A 12,172-nucleotide genomic window follows, 5' to 3' on the forward strand; every position below is an offset into this window, starting at 1 on the left:
AGTTCAGCCCTTAGTACCTGAAGCACCTTACAGACGGAGCTAAAACTTTTGTTTGTGCACCAGATTTCAGTACCGTACGTTTAAGTTTTGTTACAGCCTTTATGTTGTTTTCCTTCCTTCTTCCTGAGCCCTGAAGAAGTCAAAACAGGATAGTAAGCATCGTGCTTACTGTATCACACATTCATTAAGGTCAGGGTATCTCTTGCTCTCTCTCTACCTTGTTCTACCTCACAGATAAAATACATGATGATATCTTTAAGCAGTTTGTTTTACCCTGTAAATGCCTTAAACATATACAGCAGTATTTCACAGCCCTTTTCAGGTCCTGTAGGGAGATAATGCAGACTTCTCAATGTTTCTAAGGGAAAATAAAGGAGACAACCTTGAATAAATTTTAGGTGCTATAGACACGTGTTCCAAATCAAGTTAAAACCCCGGACCCTCACTGGAAGAACGCTTCATAATTTGTCTGTATTTCTAATATTAGGAGATAATTGTATTTCAAATTTATTCTCAAACACAGTTCAAGCCTTCAGTGAGGACTTCTGGATGGGCCCATCCATGTTTGGTCTGGTATTCCACAGCAGGTAGGCATTTCTTCCTCAATACATGAGTTAGAAGTAAATAATTTTCTGTAACATCTACAGACTGAATCCAAGGTCAAGTACAGTGAGTCTCCACACTCTATTCCTTGGCAATAGGACGTAGTGGATGGTAAAAGTTCACGTTTCCAAAGGGGAGTCTTCTCTCATGGAAGAGATATCTACTGAGGGTTATTAGCACATTCAGGAGTGACAACTAAGTCAGGAAGTCCTTGAGCCAAAAATGTCTGTAGGCTGGGAGAGTATCAGGGAGGTATCTGATACAAGCCAGCCCTGTGTTTAAGCTCTTCTCTGAGCATCCATCTCCCAGCCACTGCCAGGAGGGAGGGTACTGCGGTAGACGGGCCCCCGTCTGACCCGGCGCAGATGTTCTGTGCAGCAGTTCCCTCCCCGCAGCGCTGTGCCGCCTGCGGTAAACACCCCTCCACAGCTCAGCAAGGATAAAATACTTACCTACCTTCCAGGGGCTTTGTGAAGATTACCTCCGTGTCTGTACAATGCTACGTGAGCACCAAGCGTTATGGCAAGCTCCCTGGTTAGAAGATTCCTCACAGATTATGACTTGTGTACATAACTGTCCGTAGACACTTTGAATCCAATTCTCAGACCCCTGCTACAATTTAACCCTTCTTCCTGCTGCTTCCAGAGGAATCGAGAGGGAGCCTCAGCACACCCCAAAAACAGGCCCGGAGGGTACGTAGCTTCAGGGGCACTTCAGGTGGTTGATGGGTCTTCCAGCATCGGGCTTCTTGGTGGACTGGTTGGGCAGAGCTTTCTGCCACCAGGTAGCATGGCTAACGCATCTAACTCAAACCCTAGTCACGGATCTAGATTCAAGTCAGCAGCGCCAACGCAACCCTAACGGCACGTGAACACCACCCACTGCGCTTCGTGGGCAAGTGTGTGGTTCAGGCTCCGTCTTTGCAGGACCTTCGATTTGATACAGGTCTTCGATTTGAGGAAAAAACGAAGGAAGATGGAAACCCAGTGACAACCTTTCTTTCTCTCCATTTCTGAGCCACAATGGCTTGCTCAGCTTAGAAATTAGAGATCCTTTCCAACCTTAATGATTCCTAGTTTTTACTTTCATTAAAAAATAATCCAGCCACCAAGCCAGGAAACATGAAAGTGCTACTCTACCCTGAATTGGTTTAGTGGTGGACTTGGTAGTGTTAGGTTAATGGTTGGACTGGATGATCTTGAAGGTCTTTTCCAACCTAAATGATGCTATGATTCTAAATCAATGGCGCGTGAGTCCCGGGGCCAGAGGAGCCATCTCCTCCTCACGCGGGCGGGATGGCACAAGGCAGAAAGAGACGGTGCTTCGATTCCCCGTCTCCTCGGGGAACGCCATCCCGGGCCCCCCCCCGGGAGCTCATGAGGAAGCCGGGCCTCAAGCTGTGCCGGTTAGGAGTGCGGCGGCAACGCCGGGCCCCTCTCCGCAGGGCCGTCCCGACCAGCGGCCGGTCCCCCGGAGAAGCGTCTGCCGCCGGTTTCGGCAGAGGGAAAGCCACGGCCGCCCGCGGGACGGGCTGGTGCCCAGAGCGGGGCCAGGCTGCCCACGCCTCCCCACGGCGGAGGGGCGGCCCTGCGGGCTGGGGCCCCCCGGCCCCCCGGCCCCGTCCCGCCGGCTCCTTCGGGGGGCCGTGCCTGCCGCGGCGGGCCGGGGCGGAGGCGGCCACGGGCGGAGGCGGCCCCAGCGCGGCGGGAGCTCCCTCCCTCCCTCCCTGCCCGCCCGCCCGCCCGCCTCCCGCAGCCGCTCTGGGCGGAGAGGCGGCACTCGAGGGCTCCGCACGGCGCCGGCGGAGCGGGAGCCGCCGCCAGCAGCCGGCCGTGCGGCGAGGCACATGGCATGTCTGATGGCGGCCTTCTCCCTGGGCACCGCTTTGGTAAGGCGCGCCCTGCCCGCCCGGCCTCCCCGCGGCGAGGGGCGGGCGCGGTGCGGGGGGACGGAGCGGGGGCTCCGCGGGGCGCCCGCCCGCTCTCCCTGAGGAGAAACCGGGGCCGGGCGGCGGGGCCGGGGCTGCGTCCGGCCGAGGGGTGCCGGGTGCGGGGCAGCCCGCGGTGGGCTGCGGGAGGGGACGGCGGGGCTTGACCGCTGGTTACCTCTGGGCCGTAGCTAAGGCCGGGGGATTAGCGGCTGCTCGGAGCATGCTCCCTGCGCCGCTGCGCCCCGTCCTTTTCAAAACAGATTTGCGGAGGGACCGTCGCCTTTGCATAACACCGGGGGCCAGCGGCACAGGGGCGGGAGCCGGCGGGGGCAGGCGGGACGCGGGGCGGGCAGGGGCTGCGGGAGCCCCCCCGCCGCTCTCAGCGGGGGGGGGGGGGGGGGGGGGGGGCGTTTGCTGCCCTGCCCGCTGGGCGCCGGGGAGCGGAGTCCGGCTCCTCACGGGCGAGATAAAACTGTGCGGGAAATAGAGCGGCGTGAAACCAACTAAGACGTGAGAGCAGCCTTTGAGACCGCGGCGCTCTGCGGGTCCGGCGCCCGTCGGCGGGTCAGCGGAGGAGCGGGGTTCGGCGGTGTCGGCGGGCGTGCGAGGGCGGTTCGGGCGGCGGCTCGGAGCACGGGGCGCCGGTGAGTCCCTGGCTGCCGCGGCCGCGGGAGTTGCCCACTGCTTCGCAAGCAGAGGCGATCCCGCGACTGGGAGCCATTTCCAGCACCCCGGGCCCTCGGGGGGGGGGGGATCCCAGGTGGTCCCCCCGGGGGACACCCTCGCCCGCAGCAGGTGGGCCCCGGAGGAGGCAGGCGTGTGACGGAGGGCTGGCAGGACTCTGTCACCGTCTGCTGAGAACAGGCTTTTCAGTCCGCTGGGTGATTGAAATGGTTTGTTTAATGTCCCACGAACAAAAGTCTCTGGCTTCGTACTCCCAGATGATTAAGCAGGCAGAGACAAGGACCTTGCCCGAAGGATGTTTCTCTTTTGAGTCGATCTAAACTGGAGAAGCTCTGACTGTCCCCTGAATACTCAAGGTGACCTGCTCATTGAGTCTTAGTTTTTGGATATTCTCTCTGACGTGTGAAAGTGCTCAGTGGTTCTTCTGAACCAAACAGCTTATGAGTGCCAAAGTAAGCCTTGAAAACATTCAGGAAAGAATGTTGTTAACTCACCCGCTTTTAGTTTTTGTGGAAGAGGGAGGTTCCCCTACTTTAATTGTTCAGTTCTAAGATGTTTCGCATTACTCTCGTTATGTTCAAATTACATGCCATGACAGTCAACTATTTAAAAAATTGGGAGTAAGTGTTACTGGATACCTCTGAGTAAGGTGAGAGCACGATTAAAATCGCTTTCTTGAGAAAATGTGGTAAGTGGAGCTGATTTTTACATCTAGAACATGGAGCTTGTGCTTGAAGAACCTGAAGATGCTAGCTATATAGTAGGACTGTTTTTTTCAAATGTTCTTCATCAGCATTCATGACAAGTGGCTGACCTGAGCAGCACTGCTTTTACAACATAGATGGGAAGACCAATAACCGTGATAGGGTGAAAACCGTGCAGTGAAAAGGAGGCAATGTGACTTCTTAGTTGCGTTGGAGGACAAGTAGGGGGGAGACAGTGGCATGACCTACAGCTCTTTGTTTGGGGGTATTCAATGCTGATGCCTTGAAAAGTAGTGCAGTGTATATGCTTCCCAAGCGATACCTTTGGGGACATGTAGATTGTTGGGCAGATGTGGCAGTGTGGAAAGCTGACCACATAAGCCAGCTACAGAAGTCTTTTCCAATATAGATCTGCATTAAAAATACTAAATTTTCTAATAGACAACTGTGCAGATGTTGGGCCCTGCTTATGACGTACTCCAAACGACAGATGACAACGAACGGCCTCTGAACTGTTCAAAATCCTGTTTAGCTGAAGAAAATTCATGAGCGTTTTACTTCTGGCTTTATACTCATCCTGTTGATATTGGTGCGAGGTGCCCATGCAGGTAAAAGGAATGTAAAAAGTTCAGATTTTGTGTGCATAATTAAAAAGAAGAGAAAGGCAGGTGGCAGGCCTTTGTCATCGTCAGGAGAGGAGGGGAAAGAGATTCAGTCCAAAAAATGCCAAGTGGAATTGCACTGAGTGCTATGATGGGCAAAGCGTAGTAAGAGGTATGGCTGTAAGCGTAAAGCATTGACCTTACAGTGTCAACGGTGCAAGTACTGGAGCAGGGTTTAATGTTTATGTAGCTGATAAGATTTCCATTAGGGATCACTGTGAAACAAGGAAAGTGTGCAAGGATTTTGGGTGGAAAGCACTGTGCTTTCCTAAGAGACCTCTAGGAAAGAAGTTGTACTGTTCCAGGTTGCAAAATGTCCAGAACTATTGAGTGCGGGAGCAAATAAGGCACAAAACAGTACATTTAAAAATTTGCATAAATATAACTTGTTAATTTCACATTTACAGAAGTATATTCTGATCCAAAGGAATAAGAGCTCTTAGACTTTCTGAGTGGTTGTCGTTTGAAATGCATACACAAATTAACAGTTCAGCTAGCTCCCTTCCTCCTTCAGCTCTGTTCCAATACCAGCCCTGGAATCAGAGTAACTAGAACCAAATTCTTTGAGTGCATGAGAAACCAAATACAATGGGAACTGAACTGATAAATGTTGTATTAATCTGATGCAAGAGCTACTCTGTTCTGAAGATACTAATGTGCTGTGTATATACCCTTTGAGGGGAAACTTGGGCTAAAGGAACTGCCCTTTGTGTGCTGCAAGTGCAAGAGCTCTTTTACCTCTTCTGTCAAGACACTGGCAGAACAAACAAAAGATTGTTTTATTTTTTTCCCTTTCACCGCATTACTGTGCTGGATTCTTGCCTTATTTGAACAATAATTCTTCTAATGCAGAAGGTTTTGAAACGTGTTCCTAAACAGAAGTCTGTGAACTTTGTCCTTTCTCCCACTTTTTCCCTCTAGAACGGCAGCAATACTGCTTGTACCATGGCCGAGCCAAAGTCAGTGTGTGTTTCGGTGGATGAAGTGGTCTCAAATGGCACAGATAACCAAGACGTTCGACTGATGAATGGACATTTAAAAAAGGTGGACAATACTCTGACAGAAGCTCATCGTTTCTCCTACCTACCCCGCAGACCAGCTGTGAATATTGAGTTTAAAGAACTGTCATACTCTATCCAAGAAGGGCCATGGTGGAGGAAGAAAGGTGAGGAAAACTTAATGTTTTGGCTAACATACAAACATCGTTGCCCATGTGGGTGGTCATGATAGGTGGAATGAGTCTGTTGCGGGTGGCGAAGCAAAGTGAGTGTGTTTTCACAGTTGCTTTTTGCGTGGCTTCTTGATATACCCACCACCCCGCCACCCCGCAGCCAGCACTGGCGAACTTTCCCAGAGCCTGATGCAGTGGGGTGTACGGCCCCTTGCACTCCAAGAAACTGTAGATGCAGTAGTTCATACAACTGCTTATTTTTGCCTCCCAATTCTAAAGTATCTGAAGTAAATATAGTATTGCTGTGCTGCCAAATATCTGTCCTGTGATCTTGCATGTCTACAATTTATTGTTGAGGGTGGGTAGAGCATGCCGTAGTGTAGAGATGGAGGTGGGGGGAAAGAGGATGCTTTTTTTACTTTTGCGGTTGGCTGTTTTGTGAAACGCTTATTTTTTCAGTGCTCTTTCAGAACAGCAAGAATCTCAGAATTTCAGAAGGCATTTGAAATCAGGATAAAAATTATTCTCTTAAAACACTCTCTTTGGAAATAAATGCTGTGAGCTACAGGAATGTCAGCCCATCCATGTCTTTTGGTGTTCTACGATGGGTCTCTCTAAGCTTACCATTTCTTTTCACTGATGAAATCACTGGCTATTGCTAGGAGTGAATCCTGAGGTTTAGTCAAGGACCAGGATGCTCTTGCTAGCTACTTTGCTAATAATACACAGCACAGAGTTCACAGCCTACAACACAGGGCACGCCAAAATGATACAGATACTGAATCCATCTCAAGGAAGTGAAGTGTTAGCACTTTCCTCTCACAATCCCGTTTCACTTATAGCTCGCTCTGAGACAATTCTGCTGGTGCTGATTTACTGATGGGAGTAAGGAGGGCATATTCAGCTCTCTTCTTCATATGCTCTTGGTCTATTCCAGTTCTGAAAGGTGGGCGTAAGGTGGCTCTGTCCTTTTTCATCTGCTTGGCATTCGTTCTTTTTATACCTTCATCTGCTTTGTGTAGCCATGTGTTTCCTAGAGAGTTTTTGGGTTTTGTCTCTGTGTGTGACTACTTATCTCTGAAAGGAAAAATAGATCATGCAGTAAATTCCTGCTAGTGAAAAGAAGTAAGCCCAAGAGAAAATACTGAAATCTTCAGGAGAATTTTGTGAACTAAATGACATAATTGCTCTTCCCTGAGGAATTCTCTCTTAGTAACGTAAATTGGTATGGTTGTGTGCTTTAGTTCTTTTAAGAGATAAGCCCCTGCCAATGAGCTGCTCACCTGAGCCATACTTGATACCTGCACTTGCTCTGAATCTGTAAATCCACTGGCTTAAAGGTTCCACTTGAAATTGTTTCACAAAGTACATTGCTGCTGTCTGGAAATTGTGTCATTATCACAACGCCAAGGCTTTTAATAGTCTAAAAATGTGTGGTATGAAAAAACCCTCAATCTATGGCCATGGAAGTGCTACTGTATGTGGAGAGCCTGTGCATACAGTTATTCATTTGTTGAAGGATGTGCAAACTTGAGGCTTTAATGGGGTTTTCAACATCAAAGCTGTATGTACACACAACTGCTTTCTTTTAATTATTAAAACTGCATGTAACTATACAGTCCATAGGAGAACAGCTTGGTTTGGCAGCAACTTTCGTACATTCAAAACTGTGCTTTATCTTATCAGAACAAACTCGAACGTTGAAGTTCTTTTTTCCCCCCAAGAAATGGAACTGTGCCAAAGTGTCTCATGTAAGATTTAAAAACGTGATGCTTTTAACTGGCTCTCTTTCTTATTGGCCAAAAATGATCGAGGGGTTCCAGACCAAAAACCTCTGTCCACATTTGCTGGCATGTCTGGGTGACTTGGCTTGAATAAAATGGTGCATCCTGAGAAAATGTCCTGCTGCTGGAAAGGACTGGTTGTGGTATTTAGCTCTAGGGCATGGCTGGCTATGACTGTGTCATTAAGATTTGAAAGAGGAGGTTAAAGTTTTCTGGCTGTCTGTGAGTAGGAGTTCATATTCTCCCCTCCTCACCTGGTCTTGCACCGTATGTCTTTCCTCGGACCACTAAGGACAGCCTCTGAGTGGCTGTGAGGCATGCTGTCTGCCAGCAGGTCTTGGCACTCTTCTGCTAGCCAAGGATCTGAAGAAGGCTTGGGGGGTTTACAGTCGATGCCAAGCTGAATGTGAGCCAAAGTGTACTCTCACTGCAAGTAAGGTAAACCGCGTAATAAGCTACCTTTGGAGGACCTGGCCAGATGGAGGCAAGCTATTATCCTTCTCAACATTGGTGAGAGCACAACTGGAATGCTGTGTCCAGTTTTGGGCCCTCCAGATCAACAGAGATACTGGGAAGCTGGAAGGGGTCTATCAGAGGGTTAAAAAATTGGTCAGGGGACTTAGGAAGAGAGGCTGAGGAAGCTGGGCTTGTTCGGTCTAGTGAAGGGGAGGCTGGGAGATGATCTCATTCTGGCGTCCAACTACCTAGAGGGCAGTTACAAAGACAGCAGAACCAAACTCCTGTCAGTAGTGCCAGCTGATATACAAGAGCCAATGGCCTTATGTTGCAGTTTGGGTGGCTTACGGCGGACGTTAGGAAATATCAGTTCACCAGCAGGTTGGTGCAGCACTGGGACAGGTCACCCAGCGACGGTCTGCTTTCTCCATGCCAGGGGGTGTAGAAAACGTGGCTGGGCAGAGCCACAGCTGACCTGATCTTGTGTTGGTGGTTGTCTTGCTTTGAGCAGAACGCTGGACTTAGGCGACCTCCAAAGGTCCCTTCCAAGCAACGCTTCCATGATTCCGTGAACTGCTAGCCAGATTATAGAAACCTTCTATAAGAAACTTTCCTCCCAGCCATGTTCCCTATGCCAGGGATGACCCAGTGTATTGGTTTTAATAGAAAAGGTTTTCCATTAGAGAAATAGAAAACTGAATTGTCTGAGTTGTCTCGAACGTAAGGACCACACGTAAAACTATTCTGAATGCCTTTTGCTGGTTTCTCCTCCAGTGGGAAACTGGGACTTTGCAATGGGTTTTAATCTGTCTCTGCTCAACGAAAGGGCAATATTGTGCCTTGAAACACTGGTGGATGTTTTAGCTCTACACTCCTTGTGGGTTCCCTGTGCTAAAAGGATCTGTCATTGCCATGATGTGCAATTTTTAAATTTACTTTTTTGTGAGGAGAGTAGCAGAAAACACATTCCTGAAGGGACAAAGTCCAGTGTAGGAAATGCAACTGATTATTAAAAAACAGTACACTTGTATGCACAAGCTGAAAAAAAAATATAAAATGGGAGATGTCTGTCAGTTCACACTGTTCTTGGATGCTGGTCGTGGCAATAAGCGATAAGGGATGCTGTTATGAAAATGTGCCTTTTAAATTAATGGTGTTTCTATTCTGAAACAGAGCTTGGAAAGAAATTCTGCTATTTCTACATCTTTCTCCATGACTGTAATGAATTAGTTAAAACCTTTCATGAGTGTTGGATCACAAAGGGAGAAGTATAGTTTCCTTGCAAAGACAATTTGTGCCAGCATGTTGGAGAGGAATTCAACTAAAAGGCAACAACAAAAAAATGTACTTGCTTCAGTAAAAATGGTTTTGTAAAGTAATGTTAAGGTTAGGCTCTAAATTAACAAAAGGAGGAATAATTAGTAATGCTGCCATTGTGTTCTGTACTTAGCTGTATTGTTCAGACCATGAAACTCATGGTATGTAACATCATTTACTTTTTATTAAAAGCACAAAGAAACGTGAATTTGCATTGCTTGTCAACAACAAAGAAGCTAAATAAGCCATCGTAGACTTCAAATTAGAATTTTTCACTGATTTGTGTCTCAGCCTTAAAATGCCTAATTTATCTATTAAATCTCATTTTCTCTTTAAAAATAAAGAAGGGCATTTTCATTCTCAGATTTGTGTGATAAATGCTGTTCTACTCATTTTAATGAGGTTTTATCAAATTCATTGCAAAGACTGGTATGACTCTGGACCTGATTCATTCATGGTGTACTTTCTCTTGAAGTCAGTGGTATTAACAGGGAAGGAATCTGGTAGGTGAGTCCTTGAAGAAAGAAGCTGTATCTGACCCATTCCATTCAGTAGGAGTGCTTACCAATATGGGAATTTGGAAAAGGTTACAGAGGTAAAAGTTTCAGAATGTGTCAGATGACTTTGGCATTTTCCCCATAAAGCTTTAGGGAATTAGTCAACTGGTAGAATCAACTATTTCTTCAGTTTTGAAGGAAGGAGATTGGTAAGTGACTAAATCCAGATCTTGGGAGGGTAAGGGTCTTCCAGAACCAAAAATGTGTCTGGATCTTTGAATCCTGCATTTGTTCAAGCATGTGCCAGGGGTCTCCTGTGGTCAGCAAGTCATGTAAGAGAGCTGCAGGACTGCTGGAGCAGAGGCAGTGTGTTGTAAGATTAAGATGAACTGGCAAAGCCAGAAAAAGGAAACTTCAGCACACAAAGAAGTAATAGGGCTGTTTAGTCCAAGAATGTCTTCTCCTTTCTTTTAGGAAGAGGGAGCCCGCTGGCTTGGGAGAAAGAGAGGAGAGTCCTCCATTAGATCCAGTATGGGCTTAAATGAAGACGAGCAAGATCCACAGAGCTTCAGAACGAACTGTGTCCAATATTTCAGTGCCTTGTCACAAAGCCATTTATCTAAAGGATGAGAAAGAGATCTGAAAGTAGATCTTATCTTGGCTTCTCAACTGTCTGTTTAAACTGCAGTTTGAAATGCAAACCACAGAAACATATATTGGTTTTACCAGTTTATGGAAAAATTATAGACGCACAGGTTTTAATTCTAGGACTGCCTGAAAACTGTTTGCAAGAGGATTTCAGAGAAAAGTCCATGCCTTAGCTTTCTGCCATTTTTTTAAAAAATGCCATAAAGTAATCTGAACAGAATGAGTGGTTTGGGGATGAAATTGCGGATAGTCCCAAATGCCCAATGAGGGCATGAAAAGTACTTTGGAGCCTTCTGTCTTGGTCAAATTAATTCAGCTTTACTTTGAAAAGATACATACATTCTGGCAGAGGACTTTTGTCCTGTTGTTTCTAGGTGTTTCTGTTATAATGTGGGATGGAAATGGAAATATTGTTCCTACATAACTTCAGGGCATCCAGGAAGAAAGTAGTAATAAATTGACTTTCAGAACTCCACAACAGCTCAGGGATTACTTTTTTTTTTCGCATACTTGTCAGTATCATGGTTAATTAGGCAACATTTTCATTGGAAATTTCTCTGTTGTTATTTTTAGGACTGTAATGACTCATTTGTGCTGCGTTCGAGTGTAAGTTCTGGTAGGATTTGGTCTTTAGTAACCTCTGAGGGAATGGGCTCCAGCCAGTCAAGATGTGGCCGGGTATTTTTATGGGGTGGTTTAGTAGCAATACAGAAATTTGTGCTCAGCAGAAAATGTGGTATTTCTGTTATTTTGGGTTTGTTCTAATGGCTCAGACCCTGTCGAAACAGTCGGCCAGAGAGGTGCTGTCTTTTCTCACAAGGTTGTTGCTTTGTAGCTTTGAGATTCAGCACATTAAACGGCAGGAGTGGAAGGAGGGGAATGAAGGACTGTACTTACTCTGGATGGCTCTGTCGTGTCGGATGGGGAAACACGGAGTCTTTGGCAGGTTGCTTGATATTCGTGAAACGCGAAGAGTGGCCGTGACAATCCGAGATAGTGTCATCAGAACAGCTAGATACCTACATTTCAGTGACGAGGTCTGTAGATTATGTTAATACTGATCTCCGCGTAAGATGGAAACTTAACCCACCGTCAAATCATCAGCAGAGATTTAAACAGGCTGGGTTTCACTGATTTGCTTTGGTGCTCTGTTAGGAATTAGTTCTGGTACGTGCACTTGGAAAGACCTGTTTTGTTTTATTTAGTTAGGCTTTTTTTGCTGCATCCTTTCTGTGACTTCGTTTAAAAGATTTCACCCCCCCACCCCCCCGGGAGATATCTGAAGACCCAAATGAAAAAGGGGAAGGGGGGGCGAGGAGGGGAGGATTTGCCCTAAATTATTTGCTAATCCTTGCTGGAGGAGTCGGAAAAAGCCTGTCCTCATCGCCGGCAGGTGCACTGCGGTAGAGGTGCCGCATGCACGGGCTGGGTCTCGCCCGGCGCGGTTACTGGCGGGCGATGCACGGCAGTAACCCGGCCGCGATGCTCTCGCCCCGCCGCCCGGGCCCTGGTTGGCTGCTCCGGGCGCTGTTGCTAAGATGGGAGGAAAAGATGCAGAACAGTAAAGAGCAAAACCCACTTTCTGAGAGAGGGTTTGGTTTTTCGGAGGGGTGGTTCCCGCCCCCCCCCCCCCCCCCCCCCCCCCAGCCTTTATCTGACAGATGGGTTGTATTGTTTTCATCCATTTTTGCCTGCTTTGTCTGAGAGCGTGTTTTC

General features: G+C 47.6%; 1 protein-coding gene across 3 annotated transcripts in view; it reads left to right on the top strand.

The window, feature by feature from the left end:
* Positions 1–2,449: 2,449 nt before the first annotated feature.
* The window catches only part of ABCG1 (ATP binding cassette subfamily G member 1), a 55,426-nt gene continuing 45,703 nt past the window's right edge, over positions 2,450–12,172 (top strand). For all 3 annotated transcript variants that reach the window (XM_075711919.1, XM_075711925.1, XM_075711932.1), the window contains exons 1-2: positions 2,450–2,491; positions 5,505–5,748. In XM_075711919.1, the coding sequence (XP_075568034.1) occupies positions 2,450–2,491; positions 5,505–5,748 (286 nt within the window). The remainder of the gene's footprint in view (positions 2,492–5,504; positions 5,749–12,172) is intronic.

This window comes from Pelecanus crispus, chromosome 1 (assembly GCF_030463565.1).
Source record: "Pelecanus crispus isolate bPelCri1 chromosome 1, bPelCri1.pri, whole genome shotgun sequence".
Taxonomy (NCBI): Eukaryota; Metazoa; Chordata; class Aves; order Pelecaniformes; family Pelecanidae; genus Pelecanus; species Pelecanus crispus.